The 24,784-nt window shown below is 36.6% G+C and overlaps 2 protein-coding genes across 2 annotated transcripts in view; both read right to left on the bottom strand.

Annotated features, from left to right (window-relative positions):
* The window catches only part of LOC145771234 (uncharacterized), a 194,556-nt gene that overhangs the window by 116,762 nt on the left and 53,010 nt on the right, over positions 1 to 24,784 (bottom strand). The gene's annotated exons all lie outside the window — the stretch shown is intronic.
* Positions 6,853 to 20,538, bottom strand: LOC145770332 (contactin-associated protein-like 4). The gene is made up of 6 exons (XM_082581936.1): positions 20,291 to 20,538; positions 19,697 to 19,769; positions 18,838 to 18,975; positions 10,428 to 10,579; positions 8,437 to 8,575; positions 6,853 to 7,513 (listed from the first exon to the last, which is right to left on the bottom strand). The coding sequence occupies exons 1-6, from the start codon at positions 20,519 to 20,521 to the stop codon at positions 7,320 to 7,322; spliced, it is 927 nt and encodes a 308-aa protein (XP_082438062.1). The 5' UTR covers positions 20,522 to 20,538; the 3' UTR covers positions 6,853 to 7,319.

Here is a 24,784-nt window from a genome sequence, read left to right as displayed (position 1 = left end):
AACATTTCTGTGCAAGATATTAAATGTATTGAGAGTCGCGCACTCAGTACGCGTATGTTCGCAAATTGATGTGTGGTAAAACGAAGTCGGAATTTAAAACCCTTTTATTGCTATGTGAAGTAAGAAAGCTTTTAAAATTTGAAGCTAAAAATATTAATTAATTATTAGTGTTGAAAATTGAAGTAGAGATTTTTCCAACGAAAAAATAAATACAGACTTTGCCCGCCATTTTCACAATGACATCTGGTTCTTGAAATTATGCTATTTATCAGATTTGCTTAAAAAATTGAACGAATTTAACTCGTCCCTCTATAGAGAAAACATCTATGTTTTTACATTAAAATTTAAAATTAAACCGTTCATCAACACATTAAACATTTGGATGTAAAAAGTTGAAAATGATTCATTTGAAAAGCCTTTGGTTATTAACCATTTGCCAAATCTTTTGAAACAGTTTCAGAAGTATTTTCTTTCAGAATTGGACAATACCAAATTATATTGAATTCAAAACCTATTTGCAACGCAAAAACAAAGTAGTTAGCCTACCGAGCACTTCTCTCAGGAAGATATTACTGATGTATCTCCTGACTTAAAGTTTAAATTTTGTAAAAATTTATAAATTTTATGCAAAACACCTTCACACTTTTTTGCTTAACGTTAAGCGGAATATCTACCATTACCCGATTCAGCAGTAGGCGTAACCGCATTCATGTCGTTTGTTTAGACGTATTTGTCTTGAAAATTTCCAGCAGAGGAAACTGAGGCAAATGCTGGGTACTGGTCATAGCCAACACAGATCGTCTCACCAACGACGCAATTGCAAAGATCAGTTAAAGTCTCCTTCAACCCAGCAAACATTGATCTAGAATCGTGGGAACAACTTGCCAATGATAGGTCAACCTGGAAGAAGAGAACGAGGGAAGGCACGGGATTTTTCGAAAAAACAAACAAAGCAGGATACAAAAGTTTCAGAAAAAATAAAACATTAGAAAAAAAGCTAATACAACCACGTTCCCAACTCTCCTTACAATGTGATTTTTGCCCCACGTCTTTTCCACTGCAGACTAGGCCTCCAAAGCCACATCCGACAAGAAAACAAAACCAATGCTCGGACACGAGCTGGAACCGACGACGACAATTTGTGCGAGTCAGCGTTTTTAACGTTGATGAACAGACATCATCAAAACTAAACAACATTGAAACCGCCTTGGGACCAGCATTAGCCAATTGAGCCACGACTGGACTTGCTTTGTAGCAAAAAAACGGTCGCATCCATCACACTCATATCCATCTGAATAAATGTGCTTGGTTTTTTGTTTTGTTTCCAGTAGGCTGCGTGTAAACTGAACGTAACAGTCATTGCTATGAGTACCATTAACTTGCTTTAAGTTTTCGTTTGAAAACCTTTTCATCAATATCACAAATGTAGGCTATATTTCGCACTGTTTATTATTTTAACCGTGAAGGGTCGCGGAAAATTGTAAGAGATTAAAAGGGGTCGCGAGCAAAAAAGTTTGGGAAGCCCTGTATTAGTCTACTGTACTAGCCTATCGTTTAATGAGGCATTGGATGAATAATGTCTAAGTGGATACAAAAAAAAAATGAAACAATGGTCATAACAAAGAAAAAAGAAGCGGAAACTTCTATTTGTAATTTATCAGGTTGTGGAAAAATTTTTAAACAAGTCCAAAAATTCAAATACCTCGGTACTATGGTGAATTGGAATGCAAGGGACAAAACAAAACTCAACATAAGAACAGCTCAAGCAAAAACAAGCTTTAGCAAAAACAAGCTTATAAAAATACTTTGTTTAAGACAAGGTTTAAAGTTTTAAATTGTTATATTTATCCTGTCGTTTAATACAACTCTGAAACCTCAAACATCTCAAAAAAATGGCTGATAATTTTAACGTTTTTGAGGTGGTGCATCTGTAAAATGCCACGTATTGGTAAGGTAAAGGTCCCATACTCAGATACTGAGCTTTGGGGAATGAGAAGATAAGGTTCTCATTATACGAAGCCTTCGGCACTAAGGAGAGTAGTGTGGCCAGTTCCTTTCTCTCGGCCGCCTTTACTTCAGCAACTACGCCCACCCAATTTATTACACCCTGGGTAGAGGTGAGCGGTGTTTTTAAACAACTAGCTGAAGCCGGGAGTCGAACCAGGATTGCATAATTGGAAATCAAACGCCTTATCCGTTGCACCATCCTACCCACGCCACATATGCATGGCTTGCAAAGAAAACAAACAAAGAAGTTTTACAAGTAAACCAAACCGGATCTCTGTTGAAAAATATTAAAAGAAGACAATATAAATTTCAAGGCAATTTAATAAGATTGCAAAAACTGGAACATCTCTCTGTAACTGGTAAAATGTTTGGAAAACGAGCACCTGGCAAACGAAGACAAACTTATCTGAAACAATTTAATGACAAGACAGAAGCAATCATTCATTCAACATATCAAGGGAATACTCGATCTAATTATTCGTTCGAGGCCGTCGATGCCTGGTTCAGGCAAAGTAATTTAGAAGACATATGATGAATATACAGCAGAAACGTAAACACAAGTATCAAAGTTATATAACAGGCTTTCAAACATATTTAGTGCTGACGTAGCTTGACAGGTTTGGGTGGTTGTTCGTACTTAAAAGTCTTAATTGTTTTAATATTTGTGGATATCATTTGCTTGCTCCGAATGGCATTGCAACCTTTTTCATAGAGTTTTCTTTGGTCAATATTCATTAAGTTTACGACTTACGTTGTTTACTTCCTTCCGACGTAAAATAATTTCATTTTCAAACATTTCTTTCTTGAAATTTTCAAAGAAACTGATTTTTCTTTCTTTAAATTTTTTCAGTTTGATTTTAACTATTCCCTGTAAAAATAACGTTTACACTACACCTGTTTTATTTTTTGAAACAAACTACTGATTTCAGAATGTAAGATTCAAAACTATAAGATATAACTTCAACAATTTGTTTACTCATACAAATAAGTTACTTGAAGCAATTGTTTTCCATACAAATGATACTCTAATAATTTTCAGTCATTCCAGTGTCAGAACTCACGTCATTTGCTACAGACAGAGTGACGTCGACGTTTTATGTTTGTGTGGGAGTTGTTTGGACAATTCTTTAAATATTTGAAACTGCCATCAGAACGATTGAATGTGTTAAGTAAAAACAGCAGTTTATTTTAACACTGGAACGACGAGAAAAAGTCTATAGCCTACCAACGGAAGGAGTTGAAATCGACACCTATAGCCTACGTTATAAGTAAGAAACTACATCACTTTGAGTGACGTGTAAAACGTTTGTTTGAGCAGACATGTGAAGTTTGTTACGTTTCAAACTAAGTCAGGACAAACAAATTATGATTTTTTAAAACTAAAATTGTAGTTTTGTTGATAGTGTCTCGACAGTTGTAATTGCTGCAAGGCGCATTCCTTGTATTCAATAAGTTTTCCATCACCACAATTTCCACAGGTTGGCTTTCTACAGTGGTGGCAAATGGTTACAGTGATATTGTGCTGTCTAGCACATTTTCCTCGTTTTCCGGAAGATCTGGGGAGTTCTTCTTGCGTTTTGTTAGGTATAATTTTTGCATTTTTGTCTGTAAAGGCGCTTCTCACTTCTTCAAGCAGTTGCAAAATAAACTCAGGACCGTTAATTTTGCAACTGTTTGCAAACAATTGCAAACGTACTCGGATCTGACTTAGGCTAAAATCCAAAAATTGCACTCGGCATGCGACAACTCAGCAAGTGATTCAACTTACCAAGTACATTTCAGCTACTGCCAAGTCAGTCAACATCACTAAGCAAAGCACCCCGACAAAACGCATCGCTCGATCCATTACATACAGATGAATGGGACTGTTTAGGCTACACTGCACACGTATTTCGTGCGATCGCACTCAAACAATCGCAAGCAATCCCTCTGAGTGCAAGCTGAAGCTGACGCAACGGATCTTAGGACGGTCACGTATTTGCTAAGTCAGTCTAAAAGGTGGTTTTGCAAAAAAACACCGAAGTAGGTTAGTTTTTTGTTTAGTATTGACAGAAAAATTACTTTTCACATTAAAAGTAACTTGTTGGCAGATTTTGCTGAAGTTTAGATTTTTTGAAAGGGTTTTATTGTATTTAGCAAGATAGATGCCTCTCAGTAGTGTTTTTTTGATTTAACTTAATTTACTTTTCATTTTTCAAGGTTTAGGCCACCGTTTTGAACTTTATGTTCGATAGATTGTTACACATAACAAAAACTTTAATTATGAAGTAACAGTGATCAGTGATCACATTTCACCTCATACATTGGAATAGGCCATATTAATCGTTAAGTAGTTGATTGAACAATGTGTTTGTAGATTTATTTACTGTACGATTCCTATTATACAATCTAGTTTACATTGGTTTGTTTTAGGATGGACCCTCGGTCCCAGAACCCCATACGACGATGATCTTATTCCTCTAAAAAATGCATACCTTGAGCACACTGTATAAAAATAAAGTGTAGCTGATACAATTGCCATCATCGAACACTGTTTTGGCTTATCCATTGCACATTATAGACAAAATAAAGTAATATTCCTTTTCAGAGGTTTATAGGCTATGTCTCTCAGTCACATTTTGCTATCAACATAAAAACAACAATGATGTGTGTCTTTGTTGATTGCAATTTGATTTGTTTTGCAGATATGTTTGTGGTCTTATCAGACTCGTGATGATTCTTCTGCTCTTGAAATTTGTAGTTTTGCTCTTTCTTCTTCATCAAGTAAAGTCCATGATAAAGAATTTGAACTACATAATCTTTGTACTGCCATGGAAATATACTGGTTCTGCAACGCAGCAAGCACAAAATATTGCCAGTTTACTTTTCTGTTCGAAAATGAAAAATTGCGAATCTGAAGGCATGGGTTCGATACCCTGTCAAACCATACTCATAATTACAGTTGGGCCTGATCTTGATCTTGGAGATCAAAATCATGATCTGATCTTGATCATGAAGATAAGTTTTATTGATGTGATCTTGCTCTTGAAAATCAATAAGATCAAAATCACTTCCGAATTAAAGTTTACGTCTTTCTAATACTACAGTAGATAGAAGGATTGTTTCGAAATCGTCCTGTGCAAAGTAAATAGTGGCAACTATTAAGATTAAGACACTGTTAATATGATATGTGTCTAACAAAAGTCGATAGTCTCAATCTAATCGCTGTGTCATTTCACAATTGAAGCAAGTTTTTTTTGTGTGTTGGCTGTAAAGAAGTAAACTTACTTGTATACTTTATGTTGACGTATGATAAAAAAATCATTCAACGTTGTTCACATTTGTGTTTTTTAAATTCTAAAAAACTGTTTGCTTTCTTTGACCCAATCTTACTGTAATGTTTCAAAAGTTTATTAGAATGGCAATTGGCAATGTAAAAAAAATAAACTTCACAGTCGACTTGGTCTTGTAAAGTGATTTATTGCAACAAAGTAACCAGACCAAGGAATTGTTTAGGGTCCGAGTATAAACAAATACATTAAATGTGAAATAATATGCTGCCTCTTTTTTGTATTACCGTTGTATCTTTGTATGGAGCAGTATTTCTGACGACAGACTTCTAAGCGTTTTTGATAGCAGACATCAGTATCAGGGTTGCCAGATGGGTAAATGGTGCAATAAATATTGAAATAATCCATTGAAAGTTAAAACCACTTAACACGAATAAATGCTTTGCATTTGAACCAGACAAAAACTTGGTGAAAAATGGTTTAGTTCAAAGGCATTCATAGCATTAATAGCAACAGTCCTTAATTCACTATAATTCTGAAGCCAGCGATTGAGTAATTAAAAGTAAAAGTTAATAGTACCGACTATATTCAACCAGATTACTTAAGTATGTATATTGTTTGCAATCTCATTAATAAAAAACTGCATTTTTTGTTTCAAGTAGACCTACAGAAAAAGTGATCTTGATCTTAAAGATCACCAAAACTAGTGATCTTGCCCATCTCTGCTCATTGTAATTCAGCTATTTGGAATTGCTTTGTTTTTACTTCTGATGTGTGATTGTAATATGGATCTGGGCAGCATTTGAAAAGAATAAAACGATCTCAACCTCCACTGGACTCCCAATCCAACTAAAATCAACAATTGTCAACACTTACGTTTTACCAGTCGTGATAGCAGTCTAGAATGCATAAATTGGACCTCCGTAACATTGAAAAAAATCACAATTTTCCCAATTTACATCATTAAAAGCATGACTAACAACTGGCTATTTGACCACATAAAAATAGAAGAACTATTGACTATAACAAAGCTACACCCAATTGCAACTATGAAATCAAAAATTCTAAAACTTTTCGGCCATACCAAAAGCTCAAACTACGAAGTCAGCAAAATCTGCATGGAAGGTAAAGTGAACAGGAAGAAAAAATAGGCAGACCACCAAGGCGATGACATGACAGCATCCAGGCATGGACCGAACTCAATTTAACGATACTGGGCGAGATGGCTAAAAACCGTTACTCATGGAAACAGATGACCCATGTTGATGCGCAATCTTCTGTAAGCGAATATGGAGATTGGATATATCATATAGACTATCTTGAGTCTGATGCAAATAAATAAATACCATATAGACGTTTTAAAATGGTACTTACCTTATTCCTGCTTAGAACTCAGCAAAGGAATGGATTCAAATAAATGATAATGTATAGGCCTACTTGACAGCGCATCTATATGGCTGCCTTCACTGTCCGTTTGTTAAGGTGTTGAAGAGCAACGCATATCTGCAATAGGCTACAGCACTACTGTATTATAAAACACACATTGTTATCATACAGCAAAATTTCTTTTTTTCACTCTTGTGTTTATTAAGTCATAACTCTGGTGAGATTTAACAAGAAATCACAATGCCTGAAATTTAAGGATGAAGTGTTTGTGAAAAGCGAATATTTGTCTTTTTTATTTCCAAACAAGTCCTTTGTTGCAAAAAGCAACAAAAACAGAAACACACAAAAATATTTAAGCCATGTTTTCAATTGAAACATGTTTGGGTTTCGCACATGGTTTAACGCAGTAATTTGAGCCAAGAGTATAGTTTTCAGAAAGTTTCGTTGAAATAGAATCCTTGCAAAAAATCTGTAAATGTTAACACCAGGAGGAACAACACGCGATAGTGGATACAATTCAATGATTAATCTATAAGTATAATTTTCAAGTAGAATGGACAATAATTGAACAATGATTGAGTGAATACACTTTCTAATAAACAATCAGCTTCTGATAAAGTCAACAATTACGCTGTATTTCAACACAGCGCATTAGTTCTAGTCCTGACTACGTCCACTGCATATCAACGGACCAAGTGTGTGCCATCCACTTTCACTACTGTGGTCAGTGTCTCCGAATTGCAATTCCGCCACTGGAAGCGAATCCTTATCCGTCAAATATCCTTCATCCGACGTTCCAGGGGAAATGTTCTTGTCACAATTACATTTGAAGCTGTTGTTCTCACATGTACCTGTATTTTAAAAATATCGACATATAAAGTTTCGTTAGGTCCTTTATGTTTTGTTCACGACTGAATTGGAACGAAAGTAGAGCATTGTGATGAGTAGCAACAGCAGCAAATCAAAAAGTGGAAACCTGATGTCTTTTGTGGCTAAGTTGAAGTTACGGAAGACGTAGTTTTGTAACGACATGCTAAAGCAACTTTATCATGGAGTAAACAAAATAAAATTGGTAATATTTCGCTTTCTGCATCCTACGCTTCATCTAATTATAAGCCGTGTAAAGCTATTTCAAGTAAAACTGTCAACTGTTGGATATAGAGAGATTAGCCAAATTGTTTTTCATTGGTGCTAAGCCTAATTTCTAACAAACTTGAGTTTTCACCTTACCCTAGATCGCTCGCCTTTAATCAGACCAATTTGTTTTAGCTGTGATGAGATTTATTTGTAGAAGTTAAATTTATATCAACAAATTTTAAATATTTTGTGTCATTTTAACACCACATTCTTCGGTTATATGTGATTTCGAAATTGCGTCTAATCTGATACGTTTTGTGCGTGGCCGTGTTAAAAGGAACGTGGTCAACAAATACAAAACGCTAAGAAACGTTCCGCAAAAAGGTGTTTTGAATAAAACACAAGAAAAATCTTTTTTTTGAAATTGTTCAGCTCACTATAACCTCCTGGAATTACAGCGTGTGGTATAAAACTTATCTGCCTTGCAATGCGCATGAAAATGGTGAAATGTTTAGCCATAAAAGTAACGTAGTTTTGATTTAGTAGATAATCTTAAACACATTGAGATTAACATTTTACTAAATTGACATTAGCTGAATTGATGTTGTTGATATTTCGTTTCCTGTATTTGAACTGTATGTCGATGATCTCAACATCATCGCAAAAAGATTTCCATTAATGAATGAAACTACCTCACCAGTTTCTCCACATGCACAATAGCGGTCCCTACGTGACGTAGCTCCTCCCCAGTATATCTGTGCTGATCCATCACGTGCCAACCAGGCAGCGTATGTTGGGTTGAATTTTTGGAACATGACTGATGCAACACATCGATACTGAATGAAAACACACCTGACGTCATTAGCTGTTTTATCACATTACATTGAATTGATAAGGAACATGGCAAGTAAGGAAAAGTTAAGATGAAAACAAACTTTTGAAAAAAATGAATTAAACATCAGTGTTAAAAACTCAATTTTAAACAAGTGTTTATAATTTGCAATAGTTACGTTTGCAATAGAAAGTTACGTTTCATTGTCCAAGTTATCCCTATCTGTAGCTGTTCAACTTATCCCTATCTGTAGCCACACGGGGCTTTATGAGGACGCCCCACACTAGTAGTGAAATATTTCACAGAAGGAAATATTCTAGAAATGTGAAATTTATTGACTTTTAGTTTTTATTCTTTGCGAATTTTCTAAACCTAAACTCGCAATTTTTCTACCTTCCTGCCCTTCACGATAATGATTTCGTCTCAGGAGGCCAGACATTTTCGTGCAATGTTGGTTATATATATGTTAATGTTAGTGCAAATACTTTGAAATGTAAAAACGCCCAAAAATGGCTTATATTTATGAGCGAAAGTAATTTTTTGTTTAGTTTAGCACTACTCTATGTTATACTTTATGACTACGTAATAATTCAAAAATTTCAATTTTGCAGCTATTTTCGGGAAATTAGAATAAAAGCCGACTTTCTGAAGTTTTTTCATCTCAAACACTTTATTTCAATAAATTTATTGGGTAAAAATTTAATTTCCATACGCACAATACACATGGCTATTATCTTGTAAAATATTTTCGCTCTGTGATATTCATAGCTCCATTTATTAGCGATTAATTAGCACGGGGCTAAGATAGCCCGTGACGTGCTTTCCGCGTACGAAATCAGCTCGTATTAAGATAGGGTTAACAACATAAGGTTGGTGAAGCTTACTCGCAGAACTTGCATCTCTAATCATTAGTGCAAGTGCAGGCTTACCAGGCATTTTGTGGCCTATCATAGGCCTATTTTCGTATTTGCCGTAAAGTAGAAATAGGTTAGCCTAATCTAGTTGAAGATTGATGCAGCCGCGAAAAACATTTTTTTAGCTCTATCCTACGAAAAAGTTCTATGTTTTTTATTGATTGTCAGTAAATGGTTTCAAAACAAATTTTGTTCAATAAAAATGAACTGAAGTACTTTTTGCAGCATTGCATGAAGATAATTTTTTTTTTATTGCGATTATTATACAACTTATAGCATAATGACTAAGGCTTAATCAACCTATTGGCATGAATACTTTGCTTTCAATGGAGGAGGGAAACCGATTAATCTTTTTCAGCAAAACTTGTTATATTCATCCGATAAATGCTAAAGTAAAAGCATTCCAGTTGTTGTATTGCTTCTAGACGATTTGCGCACAGTGACAATGCTGACTATCAGCATGGCCCCCTCTGCAGTCAGCAATGCTCTCAGAGCGGATAACATACACAACAAAGCTTATGAAGTCACATACTGCATTAAGGTTGAACTTTCGTTTCCACTTTCATCCAATAAAGATTGCAACTACTGCTAAAAAAGTTTAATATTTCTTATAAATGCTCAAACTTTTTAATATTCAAACCGATTAATGCCATTAAGTTAATATTAATGCCATTAAGTTAATATGAATGCCATTAAGTTAATATTAATGCCATTAAGTTAACATTAATGCCATTAAGTTAATATTAATGCCATTAAGTTAATATTAATGCCATTAAGTTAATATCAATGCCATTAAGTTAATATTAATGCCATTAAGTTAATATTAATGCATATTTAAACAAATGTTGAAAATATTTTGCATTTCTTCGTTGTTAGTTCTTTGGTTCAAACTTGAAGTTTTGATGTGGAAAGCAATATCATTGCTATCTTCAAGCTACCTACTTTAATAAATTGTCTGCAACTCTGTGATCTTTTGATCAAAGCAATTGCTTGAGGAAATGTGACGTCATATTTAATCTTCCGTTTGTAACATCTTTGAGATTGGCACTTGCGGACACTGATCTCATTCGTACTGTCGTGTGAGATGATGGTCTCTGAAATGCAAATAACATCATATGGGAACATTGGGATTTCGTCACGTTATAACACTCAGTGTGTTTAACGACTGTGCATTATTTCTATATATTTGTTAGTTCAAGAGCGAGCATCAAATCCAGGCCTCACAAACAAAACAGATGGAAATTTTTAATGAAATGTTTTTTGAGACACAGGTTTTCTCATTTTTGTTTAAATCCGAAATAAACAAAAATGCGATAATTCACTTTATTTCAGCTGCAAAAACAAACACACGCTTGCGCTTGGGCACAAAATGTAAATTGGCATTATATTGCATTCACGATAGCTTTATTAAGGCTGTTGCATTGTTATATAAACCCAACTGAACTTTTTAGCTTTGAAATTTTTGCGGAAAATCATTAAATTTGATTAAAAGTTTTGGTTGGAAACAAAGTAAAGTGTATTCATGTTTTCGTCATAGTTTTGAAAGAGATTTATTTTTTTACTTGTTTTTCAGAACTTTTTGAGATCTTGTGAAAACTGAACACGCTGTTAAGATCATTGTCATAATAGGGCGTGTTGATGTAAATTATTTTGGAACTATGCGAGGGAACGTATATAAAAACATGTGTAGGCTATAGATATCTATAATTGAAATCCAAAATTATTATTCGATTAAACAAGATTTAGCTTGGTAAATTTACGTTTATTTAAAATACAACAAATAAAAAAAAATTGTTCCGATTATGGTCATTTTTTAGTTATAAGTTCTTCAATTCCATATAAATATGACTTTAAATTGTTTCTAATTTGTTAGTCTTCATTTAAAGATACTTTTTCAGCTTTCAAGATTTGTTTTTATATCAGATGCCTATTTTTGTAAATCCATATCGTTGTTTTGTATTGCTGTTACCACGTTGTTATCACGCTATTATTACGGTGGACATTCGATTGGTCGACAGACATTTGGTCGGCAGTCATTTGGTCGACAGACATTTGGTCGACAGGACGTTTGGTCGACAGGACGTATGGTCGACAGACATTTGGTCGACAGGACATTTGGTCGACAAGACATTTGGTTGACAAGACATTTGGTCGACAAGACATTTGGTTGACAAGACATTTGGTCGACAGGACATTTGGGTTAGAGTTAAGGTTAGATTAGGTTAAGGTTAGGGTTAGTTAACCCTAAAATGAATCGTTCTGTCGACCAAATGTCCTGTCGACCAATTGTCTGTCGACCAATTGACCGGGTACCATTATCACGTTGTTATCACGCTGTATTTTACTTTATTTTCAAGGTTAAAATATTTACATTAACTTGTTGAAAATAAATTTAATAAAGATGGCTTCTAAGTAGAGGACTAGACAAGGGACTTTGACGCATATGAGCAATCTTATAGCAACAGGTCAAGAGATGTTGCCTTCTGAGCTTCCCATTCTGAGATGTCTTCTGAGATATGGGCTACTGTTGAGAGAACGAAGCTGTGAGGATGTGAGAAACTACCCTCTATCAAATCTGGCAATGGACATTTACCCTGAACAATTGAAAAGATGGGGCCGAGCAAATTGTTGTTTTGCATACCTACAGTAATTATTACGTGTCGACCAGCAATCTTAAAAAAGATTCATTTGAGCTGGGAACAGGCAAAGATATATCTCTTGGAAAAGGAAAGATTCAAGTCAAAGAGGCATTTATTGCAAAGCTTGACAGGCTTTTTGATATCTTAAATTGTAAATGCAACATTATTTCGTGTTCCGAGTTTGGTTGCTGAGCAGATATTTGCAAATACAAATTCACATATTATGTACGTGCCCAAAGGAAAAGAAGATTCCAGGGAAAGAGCTTGCTTTTATCAACGGCCAGAGAAATAAGATCGGATCAATTGGGCCACATCAGATTGCCTTGCCAGATACACCTAAGCAGTGAGCACAACAGGCAGGTCAAAAAACAGAAACGACAAGAAGATGAGAGAAGAAGACTGATTGTGGAGGATTTTGAAACAATTAGGGAAGAGGTTTCAATATCATCTAACCAAACCATGTCCTCCGTTGATGAAAATATTGGTGATGTTCAATATGTGACATCAAGCACAGAAACGCCAAGCAAATCTTGTAATAAATTACAACACAACACATTAGAAATATGTAATGTGGCTATGACGAGCATTAGATATGGTCTTGGCCTACGTGCATCGGCTGCTATGACCACTGCTGCCTTTATGGATGGTGGCTTGATCACACAAGAAGACAAGAGACATGTAGTTGATCATAGTAAAGTCAAAAGAGCCCAATTAAAAGTCATGAACGCTTTGGATGCAGAGTTTGAAGAGTTTTGCAAGGATGGTAACATTAAATGCATCTTTTTTAACGGCCTCCAATACATGACAAAGGTTCTAATAAAAGCAGACAATTCAAACAGACAATTCCCGAGCATCATCAAAGAAGAGCACTATTCAGTATGCAGTGAACCAGGAGGAAGATATCTTTATTATTTCACTCCTGTGAAAGGATCTTCCAACAAAAAATCCTGCTGAAGTGATTACAGATAATCTCGTGGATTTTTTCGGTAATAAAGAGATTGACAAAAGTCTGCAGGCACTATGTCTGCAGAACTCTAAGCGATTCCACGAATGCTAATACTGGCTGGGCGGGTGGTGTTATCCATTGGGTAGAAGTGAAGCTCAGACGCAAGCTGATATGGTTGATTTGTGCCCTCCACACCAACGAGTTACCCTTAAGGCATTTAATGAAAACAATCGATGGAAAGACCTTGTTTAACAACAAGTGGACAGGTGACACTGGGAAGATGTTAGACATTGCCACAACACTTGAAGTGGATACTTCATTTGTTAAACTTCCCATTGGAGAACCCCTTATTGCTTTATCTCAAAATGTTATAACGGATCTGTCCACTGATCAAGCTTATGGATATAGAATTACCGAGGCCGTTAAAACAGGAAAGCTTCCTGCTGGTTTGGCTCTCCTTGAGATTGGTCCTGTGAGCCATTCCAGGTAGCTGGCAACAGCAAATAGGGTTTGCAGAATATGGATCTCAAACCATGGCCTTAAAGGCAATATTCTTCATAATTTAAGAATGGTTTGGTTTGGTTTGGTTTTGAATCTTTATCCTCGGACTGACAAAGCCTTGGTAGGTTATTCCTGGTACTTGTTCGCATACTTGTAGAGGCACTTGACGCAGGGCCGGTTACCGAGATTGGCAGAGTGAAGTTTTTCCGATTGTTGAAGTCTTGTTGCCGAGAAATTATTCCATTCACTAGGTGCCGCTGAATGGAGAGCAGTCCTGAAATGCGTTGCTCAAACGCACACCCCGAGAGTCGAACCAGCGCCGTGTGATCTTGAGCCCGGCGCGTAACCACTGAGCTATCGGAATGATGGTAGAATTTGTCGTCGGGGTATATTATCCCTGTTGGTTCAATATTAAAATTAAGCACTCTTGGATCGAAGGGCCACGTCAAATTCTGCGCCAATTCCGGCTAGTCCGGATGCAAAACAAGACAGTAGTGGATGCTGTCATGCCAACCATCAAACGTTCAGCATGGTATGCATTCAGCGAAAACATCATCCAGACTCTTTTATGCTCTGAAGACATTGAGGAGAGAAAAGCTGGAGTACAAAAGATTATAGATCTGATGGGAGGAGATGATGACACACTTGGAGATGTTTCAGTACCACCCAGAAAGACACCTTTCGTTAACCCAGATACTTCATCTCTAATTGAGCTAATCGACTGGTCCGACAGGGTGTACGAACCACCTTTGACTTGCAAGCTTACAATAGATCAAGTAAAGTGCTTGCCAACCATCAAACGTTTTATTAAGCTTTATTATTTATAAAGTTTTATTAAGAATCAAGTCGCTCAACTCTTGCGTGATGATGTTATTGAACCAAGCACGTCACCATGGCGTGTTCAATTGGTAATTGTAAAAAATGAAAACCATAAAAAAACGCATGTGCGTGGACTACAGTCAAACAGTAAACAAATTTACTTTGCTTGATGCCTACCCGATTCCGAACATGCAGAGCATTATAGATAAAGTTTCTCAGTACAAATGGTTTTCTACTCTGGATCTATACGCAGCGCTTATCACCAAGTTCCCTTGCTGCCTGAAGAACAAGAGTACACCGCCTTTGAAGCCAACGGACAGCTGTATCACTTTAAAAGGATTCTGTTTGGCCTTAAGAATGCAGTGCCTTGTTTTCAACGAGTTATCAATGGAATCATTTCGAAATATGCTTGCAAAGGAACATTTGCCTATCTTGATGACGTTACGGTGTGTGGTGAGACGCGCGAGGAGCACGATAAAAATCTTCAAGTTTTCCTGGGTGCTGCAAAAGACTGTAATCTAACGTTTAATGAAGACAAATGTAGTTTTTGCGTAGAAACAATAACATTGTTAGGATATCGCATCTCGAAAGATGTGGTTGAACCAGATCCTGAAAGAGTAAAACCAGTTATCGAAATGCCTGTTCCTAACACTGCTAAAGAACTTCAGCGCGTGGTAGGCATGTTTGCTTACTATGCGCAGTGGATCCCTCAGTACTCGGAAAAAATTAAACCTCTGGTTTTGTCAAAAACTTTTCCACTTGATAAGCAAGCTATACAAGCTCTCTCCACGTTGAAAAAAGATTTGAGCATTGCTACTCTTGGGACAGTAAATGAACAACTCCCGTTTGTGCTTGAAACCGACGCATCCGACAACGCAGTATCAGCAACACTGAATCAGCAAGGACGCCCTGTAGCTTTATTTTCGAGGATGCTAAACAAGAGTGAAATTCGATATTCCAGCGTAGAAAAGGAAGCTTTAGCGATCGTCGAAGCAGTACGAAAATGGAAGCATTTCCTAAGTGGTCGTCATTTCACGGTTGTGACGGATCAAAGGTCAGTTTCATTTATGTACTCAAGCACAAATCATAACAAAATTAAAAACAATAAAGTGCAACGATGGCGCATGGAACTAAGTGAGTTCAATTTTGACATTGTTTACCGCTCTGGGAAATATAACTCCGCTCCCGATGCACTGTCCAGAGCATACATTGCTACGATGCATAATAATGTGCTACACGATATTCATGTATCTTTATGCCATCCTGGTATAACTCGTTTGCTTCATTTTGTTCGAACTAAAAATCTACCTTATTCTGTCGAGGACGTTCGGAAAACGGTGCAAAACTGCAGCGTATGTGCAGAAATCAAACCTAACTTTTATAAACCACCTAATGCGCATCTTGTTAAAGCTACCCAGCCGTTTGAGCGACTGAGTTTAGATTTCAAAGGCCCTATGCCGTCTGTGTCCAAGAACAAATACATGCAGTTGTGGACGAATTTTCTCGTTTTCCTTTCGCGTTTCCTTGTGCAAGTACTGATGCGCGAACTGTTATTTCTTGTTTAAACCAATTGTTTGCGTTGTTTGGTATGCCTGCGTATGTACACTCCGATAGGGGCTCGGCTGTCATGTCCAAAGAACTATCATCGTATCTTAATAGTCATGGTGTTGCATGCAGTAGAACGTCTGTCTACAATGCTCCTGGAAACGGACAATGTGAAAGGTATAATGGAATAATTTGGTCTGCAGTGAAATCAGCATTAAAGTCTCGTAAACTTGACATGTCGCGCTGGGAAAGCGTGCTATCCGACGCTTTGCATTCTATCCGCTCTTTGTTTTGAACCGCTACAAATGAAACGCCTCACGAAAGGTTATTTGTGTATAAACGTCGATCGTCATTTGGAATTTCTATGCCGACATGGTTATCAACACCAAATAAAGTGTTTCTACGGCGTCATGTTCGTTTATCAAAGTATGATCCTGTTGTTGACGAAGTAGAGCTCATGCATGCCACCCCTAACTATGCTCGTGTTCGTTTTCCTTCTGGCAGAGAAACAACGGTTTCTCTCAAAGATATTGCACCATTGAGACAATCGGATGAACCTGTTTTACCGGTTGACCAGGATGTTCCAGTCGAAGCAAACTTAATACGTTTGCCTCCTCCAGTGGCGAATGGTGAGGCTATTGCTCTACCCAATGGATTTGTAAATAATGACGTGACTTCAACATCACCGGATGTAAATTTTTTAAGTGTGCGTAGTGACGATGGCAACATTGTACAACGTGAAACTACTGATCACTCTATGTCATCGTCTTCGCCCACCACTGATACAACACACTTACGCAGATCTACTCGTATTCGTCGTTCGGTTGATCGTTATGGTGCAGTGCCATATTTTTAGCAGTCTGCTTTGATTTCAGGTAAAATCACGCCTGCTGTCCAAGTTACGCTTATGAACTATATTTTGCGTGGTTGTGCTATATATTATGCAATTTTGAGAGGGGGAGAATGTCGTGTGTTTCTGAGCACGGCGCTCTGTCCCTCAAGCTTATTACTCAGTTAATTATTGCCTTGTTTTCTGCACGCCTTGGTTCTACGTTTTCTTTATTTGTTCATTCATTCAGTTCTGTTGTTGTAGCATTATGTACGTTCGGAAGCAGTTATTTATGTATTCTTTTATTTGCAGATGTAGTTGCTTTCTATTTTATTAAAGCCTTTGCAAGGTTGTTGTACAAGTGAATTAAGTTTACTTCAATTAACGAACCTATGAATGTTCCACAGTGGCTTTGTCATGGTCAGTCAATTGAAAGATACGTTAAGCATTTAAGCAAGTCACTAAGGCAGCTGGAAAAGTGTATACGCATGAAAGACGTGAGAGTTGCATCAGGGGCCAAGTAGCAAGTCGGCGCATGATGTCAAGAAATGAATCAAAACAAGACTTGATGAAACTTGTTGGTTAAGAAAATACCATTATTTTGTGTTTTATATTGTCATTTTATCGTTGGTTATTGCTGTTCGTAATCGTTAATGTTAGTTGATTTGTTTTTGGTAGGCGACTTAATTTTGGTCTACAAGTATTTACATTAGTTCATGGGAAAAAATACATTAACAAATTGCAATAGGATGCTTATCTTCATACTATAGTACTAACGCGTATAACGTTAAATATTGAGAAACAACTGTAAAAATTTTCAAAAATGTGAATCTGGGAAAAAAATAGCTTGTGGAACATGAAAAATGATCTTTAAAGGGAGAAAAACTTCCTAGTAATTAATAAACATCGTATTACAGTCAACTCCGCTTAATCGGACCACATCGGGACCAAGCCAAATTGGTCCGATTAAGCGGGTGGTCCCATTAAACGGGGAGAACGAATTTCGTTATTTTTTTCATCGTTTTTGAAAATAGTTTAAGCATTTTAAGCACCTCGTTGGCGTTTACGCGAAGCTGTAGCTGCACTACCATTATTCTCATGCTTTGCCCATGGATCTTGCAATTTCCTCTCCTGTACACGTAGCCTTCTTAATGTTGACTTTGGTAGGCCAACAATCTCGGCTAACTTCCTCTCTGACGTTCCCGAAGGCTGGTTTTTCATTTTGTTAAGAATGTCTATTTTTTCTTTAAGTGTTCGATCTACGCGAGTTATTGCTGCCATTTTTATTCAAGCGCTAAAAGCATTCATTCTTCTGTACAGTACAGTATTCGCTGCTGCATCACAATTACTGCAATTCTGATAGATGACAATTGACCTTATGAAGTGACAACAAGCGTTTGTTTATCTGTAGCCTACTTCACTTTAAAATGGCTTAGCGAGCACGTTGCCCACATCAACTCTTGACGCGTCACCTCGCAGAAAAATGTACAAAAAGTAAAAAACGTTAACCATAAAGGCCTATTTTAGGGCGGAGGGTGGTCCGTTTAAGCGGAGGGTGGTCCGTTTAAGCGGGGAAAATTGTACAGAAAAATGGATTTGGATTCGGGACCAGTGCAAAATGGTCCGAATAAGCGGGTGGTCCTATTAAACGTGGGCCGATTAAGCGGGGTTGACTGTATTATGGAATTAAAGAACACATGTCTCATTAGAAACAATAATCGGGGAAAAAAACAAAGTATTTTTTATTTGTGGTTTTTTTATCACTATTTAAAACAAACAAAGATTTACCAAGCAAAATTTTGTTCAATCAAAAAAAAACTTTGGATTTGGTTTATTCACGGCCATACACATATTTTTAAATATTTAAAATATTTTTAAATAAGGTCTCATCTGAAATTAAAAAAAAAAATCATTTTTACTCTTTAAATCGACACACCTTATTGTCATAATAACTATTTCATTTTCTGACGTATAATAGGCATAGAGTATGATGCTATCTATCTGTTACGGGGGTATTTTAGACAATTGCTGCATTTATAATAATATAAAGCAATACATTGTTTAGCATCTTACCTGTGGTTGTTCCAGTGAAGTTGCAATGAACATAAAACGGCGTCACGATTGAATTGTCAGGTGATATCAAGTAGACTCCTGATTGGTCAGCTGTTCCATTGATGTAGTCACATGACTTTGGAGGATTGATCAACGATGCTTTAACCATAAATTAAATATTTGCTTATTATAGAGGAGAAGGTTTATAGTACTGAAAACATCAGTTAAATGTCTGCAGAATCATTCGGTCGAAGGGAAGCTGAATTTGTAGATAATGAAGCATTTGTTATAATATGTTGATAGAGGTTTAATCTTTTGTATCACAAATCAAGAAAGCGGAAGAAGCATCTTTTCAAATACGTCTAACCCAAACAATTATGCTCACTGTAGTACATAAACTATTCAGTTGCGTGTCTTATAATGCAAATTAATTTATTTTTCTGCAAATTAGTTTAATCTTGTACAAGCAAAATTAAATTTTGATCAGCCAGGCTAGACCATCTTTAACTTTCATTGAGGCTTATTTAAATAAAGGAGATATTTCAATAGAACTTACTCTGTTTGAATAAATTCAAATAAAAATGAATTAGAATCCAGCTTACTTTAATGATTTAAATAGATTTTCAGCTACTCTATATTAAATAAAACCGATGGTACAACTGTTATATTTGTAGCACACAAAAGTAAGTTACATAAAAACAGGTTGGTTTTTAGAAGCATAAGCTACGTTAGATATTAAGATAATTAATTTCATTTCAAAGTTATTTTGGTAGACCATTTACAACAAAGATTTACACTGCAATTCTTGATTAATTACAGTTAGGTAATTTTGTTTTGAATATTGGTTACTGTCATATTGAGTTTACAAATAAATATTTACATTTAAATTCTTCTAGTTCGTTTTCAAGCTTGCGTAATCTTTCACTGACATCTTCTGGAGTTCCTTGCTCTCCCTGAAAAGGTTTCAAGCATTAACCACATTTAGTATTATTTTTCATCTTCTGAAACATTCCAATTGATATTCCTGGCAGTTTAGCATAGGCCTACTTATAGTGTTTTGCATAGTTTAACGGGTTTTGAAGCGCTGATGTATGCTTGGTTACTGAGATTGACAAAGTAAAGTTTCCGATTGTCAAAGTTTTATGATCTGTAAATTATTCCTTTCACTAGGCGACGCTGGACCGGGAGATATGCTTGAAATGCGTTATTCAAGCGCACACCTCGAGAGTCGAACTAGCTCGTCTTCATCTTGGGGCTACTTCGTGCACAAAGTCGGATGCTGAACCAACTAAGCTATCGGGAAAATGTACAGTATAAAGACTTGAAGTAATGTATCAAGACATTAAAACTTATTAGTTTACATGACACAAAATTGAATTTCTGGCCTTTAATATATGATCACTAGGCAAAAACATGGATGCGATTAAGAAATGACAAAACTTTGTATGTCGCCTTACAAAAATTCAACACTTACTTTTTGTCCTTTAGCACCTGGAACGCCCTTTATTCCAGTCTTACCGGGACGCCCCTGGGCAATATTGCCATTGGAGTGGACATGTGGTTGACCAACTGACCCATCGTTCCCACCAGCATTGCAAATGAAGGTTGGTTGGCCGGCATAAGTGTTGCCAGTTCCGGATGATTGACACCCACCGTAAGCAAATAGAAAAATAATCAAAATACTTCCTTTTATTAAAATAAGCATTTTTGTTTAAAAATTTCCTGCAAACTGTAAAGTACGATAATGCAAACTATTGCTTACCAAATTAATTTACCTTTTGTTTTGCTGCCTGGATAAGTCTCACAGTGACTGGTTGCTGATGCATGAGGAAGCAATATCCTCTGCACTCATGGTTTGTTTCTTTAAAAACGATGTGTTACCGTAAAGTAACGTTTGATTTTTGTGCATAGACAAAAGTAAATTTCTAAACCAATTTTGCTAGGTAAGAACCTAATCTCAGTTACCTGTGTCAAGATTGAGCGTTATGGTTGCGTTATATTACGTAGAAAATACGTGCACATGAATAACGGAAATTTTAATTGCCTCCCACACTTTTACAACAACGGAAAGGAGGATTATTTTTTTTATCAAGCTTGACTCACGCAACGCAACAGTTTTCCACCTTCACATAAACGAACAATTTACTTCCTTTAGTTTGCAACATCCTTTTATTTGATGGCTTGCTCCAATGTACGGTAGAGATATTATGCTCAGAAACACCAAACTACATTGCAGAGCTATGTGCTCTTTTGAATAACTTCAACAACTATCTTGTCGTTAATGGTCACGTCCGAACTGGAAGGAATTAGCTCACTTCACTTCAACGTAAACATATCATTAAAAAACAATGACATCAAACACGTGACATGATTTGTCGACTTGATCTTGAAATCACTTTCAATATTTAGTTGATTTTTTTTCATTATTTCATCTGACCTAGCCTGACAACAAAGTTTTGATCACATTAATCTACGACAAGAGAACTGCTGTCTAAGATCAAAACATGAAGGAAAACTTTGCGGCTTCTATATACGGCGACATTTCTGATTTCTTTCTGAAAACGTTTGGTCACAATGCAGGGACGGAGGAACCATTTAAAAGTAGGTGGGCCCAGAGGCGCAGCAGTCAAAGTCAATCCAACTTCTGGGGGGCGAAGCCCCCCACACCCCCCATAACATTGTTGCATTCCTAGTATTTGAAATCGTTTACACCAAGAGTCGGCAAACTTACGGCCCGCCAAGAAAAATCATCCGGCCCGCCGCTCCTTTACAAATTATAATAATATGTGCTCAGGCCAGCGGTTTATTACAGTATAATCGAATGGAAGAACAAGTACTTTTCATTAATCATTTTAGTAGGCCCACGTCTTTGATTTGCAGCGTTTCTGTTTGTATAAACAAAGAAGTTCAGTTCAGTTCAGTTGTTTTTATTTCTGACCATCATATCAAAACAATACACGTCAACATAGCAAAGGTCGAGAAAAAGGTAGAAGCGACAAAACGCGAACGTTAAAAACGTGCTTGTGACCGAAGTAAGTTATTGAGTTGAAAAAAAATATCAAAGAACTCAACAAAAAGAGCCATTATGATACAAAACATACTATTTTTTCCAAATTAATGGGTCAAACAAGGAACGGCAAAGTTAATCTAATCAAAAATAGCTTTAAAACAGCAAAATTCTCTGTTACGAAGGAAAGGAAAACCAATAAACCTAACAAAAAGTGATTGTATATCTACAGTTCTTCGCAATGGCAATAGATGAGAGCACGCAGACACGACAGATAAGCCTACAGCTGAGCTGGCAGTATTTGTGCGCGCAGTAAACAAAGATTTTGATGTTTAAGAATTTGTTCAGCAGATTCCCGTCAAGGATATTACTAGCCGATATTCTGAAGGCATTAGGCTACGTCAACGCCTTGAAATCATGCCTCAGAAATTATCAAAACTGGTATTAATAGGCTACGGCCCGCCAAGACCATGTAAAGTTTGGCTTTGTCCCGCTGTTAGAAAAAGTTTGCCGACCCCTGGTTTACACATTGCGTTTTAATAATTGCCTTTCGTGCCAACAGACAAAGTTTTCCATTTTTGGGCGGATTTGGTCAAAAAATTTACAAAATTGTTGAATTGCTCTATAGCGCTGTACAAAATGTGGCGATGTACATACAAATAAAAAGGCAACAATACACACACAGTTATAATACCACCTGGGAGTAATAATATGCAGCATTATACAGTACGTGCATATGTAATGATATCACTGTTCTAACCATAGAGAATAATTATATTGATTGATAGATTGCTCCACCAGTCACACGCAACCACACCCACACGTGCCGCACATCAATAATGGACTCAATAGAAAAGTTTGAAGAATGGATTTCATCATTGAGCTATCAAACATAACACTGGTTAATCGAATCTGACGAGTAAACAGTTCATAAACAGTTGCCATGGGTCAATGCACACATCAGACAACACACATTTTGGTGCCAAGAAAGTTTTAACGGTTTTGGAGTATTTTGATGCCGCTGAATCCGAAAATGACCTTGGTTTTTACGAATTGGCTAATTTTTGAGATATTCCATGGTTGTGCTCCAAAAAAGTGCTAAAAATATGCAAATTTTGACATTGGTATTTTCTTCATGCTATAACTTTGATGAGACCTTGTCTGTCTTTTACAAGCATGTCCATACCTTATTCTTACATTTTTGATGGGATTCTGTAAAATATGACAATTGTTATTGCAGAGAGCCTTTTTTAGGCAAATCATGTTTTATGTGAAAATCAAGCAAAAATTCAAAAAATTGAACAATAATAGCAGCAAACAACAGATTTTCGTTTGCAAAAACAAATGGCGTCCAAGCACAATCACTACTTTTAGTAACAATCGAAATACATTTCGTAACTTGTTAAAGCACATTAATCAATCCCATAATGCGAAAAGATTAGTCGATATTTACACATTTTCCTTTGTAAGACTTTCTAAATGTGATGTGGTCAAGCAGTCACGTTGGAGACTCCGACAGTAGCCAGCCATCATGTGGACATCCCACCTGTCCTGGTACCGCTCTTCTATGACCTTAATGTCCTGGTGGAACCTTTCTCCGTGCTCTTCACTTGGGTCTCCAAGGTTTGCAGGAAAACGATCTAAGTGGCTGAAGAGATAGTGAACCTTGATACTCATCTTCACACCTAAATCTTTGAACTTGGAAAGCATATCTTCCACCAATTCTTGGTAATTTTTAGCCTTTTTGTTTCCAAGGAATTTCTATGTGACTAAAATAAACGATTGCCATGCAACAGTCTCCTTGTTTGCAATAGACTGCACAAAACGTGCATCTTTTATGAGTTTGCGGATCTGAGGGCCATCAAAAATGCCTGCTTTCAGCTTTTCTATTGTCAAAGCAGGAAATGCTCTGCAAATATTACGTGCCCGGCTCAAGATCATGCGGCGCTGGTTCGACACTCGGGGTGTGCGCTTGAGCAACACATTCTAAGGACTGTTTTCCATTCAACTGCACCTAATGGATGGAATAATTTTCCGGCAACATGACTTCAACAATCGGAAAACTTCACTTTGCCAATCTCGGTAACGGCCCTAGTTAGCTTCACCAACTCTCATGTAACCTGTAGGTGGCCACCTTTTTTCACCAAGTGATTATTACGAGCTCGGCTGTCCCACAAGCAGATAAAACGTGGATATTTTGTACAGCGCTTTGCTGGCAAAGCAAAAAAATACTATTTTCAAGTTTACACAAATTAATCATTGGTGAGAGTCGTAATCCAGTTTCTGTGATATCGTTTCAATGTTATTGTACCCTTCTTTTATTTTGAAGAGCTTTCTACCTCTTCATGAAGCTCATCATATTCCATGGCCATGTCAAGTAAATCACTAAAGTCAGGCACAGACACTTCCATACAGTGAGGCACAGGTCGGCGAGCAGATTCTAAATCTGGGTAATTCTAAGTAGTGCTTTTCTTGTGACGATTGAACCCCTGTAGGTCTACCAAACAGAAGTAGCAGTCATTGAAATGGCTTTTTGGTTCTCTTCAAACCATTGGTACATCAAAATTAAGATTTTTAAGTGTACCTTCAGTTCACTTTCTCAGTCTTTCTACACATGCTTTGCAGACAGTATAAGGTGCCCATTAGGGTGGATCGTTTTTCAACTTTTTTTCCTTAATCGCTTATTAATAGTGCGGAAAAGTTGTGCACTGACATTGTAAGCACAACACAAAAAAAAAATTTCAAAAATTTTAGTATCTTGGGTTGCCCCAAAGAAGTTGAAATATTAGAAAAAGTGGAAAATTTCCAAAAATTTTATTTTTTGTTTTAGTTTTTAATCGCTTTTTGAGAGCGTGGAAAAGTTGTGCACTGACATTGTAAGCACAACACAAAAAAAAATTTCAAAAATTTTAATATATTGGGGTGCCCCAAAGAAGTTGAAATATTGGAAAAAATGGAAAT

The sequence above is a fragment of the Aplidium turbinatum genome, chromosome 5, assembly GCF_918807975.1.
Source record: "Aplidium turbinatum chromosome 5, kaAplTurb1.1, whole genome shotgun sequence".
Classification (NCBI taxonomy): Eukaryota; Metazoa; Chordata; class Ascidiacea; order Aplousobranchia; family Polyclinidae; genus Aplidium; species Aplidium turbinatum.
This window is presented reverse-complemented; position numbering and strand designations above follow the sequence as displayed.

Bases quoted from the DNA above. Each gene is read 5' to 3' on its own strand.
- LOC145770332 (XM_082581936.1), bottom strand. From the start codon at position 20,521: ATGCTTATTTTAATAAAAGGAAGTATTTTGATTATTTTTCTATTTGCT. The intron at 8,576-10,427 runs GTAGGTAGCTTG...GTTTTCATTCAG, and splicing joins GTTGCAGACAATTTATTAAA to TATCGATGTGTTGCATCAGT. The intron at 7,514-8,436 runs GTGAGGTAGTTT...TTTAAAATACAG, and splicing joins TTGTGCATGTGGAGAAACTG to GTACATGTGAGAACAACAGC.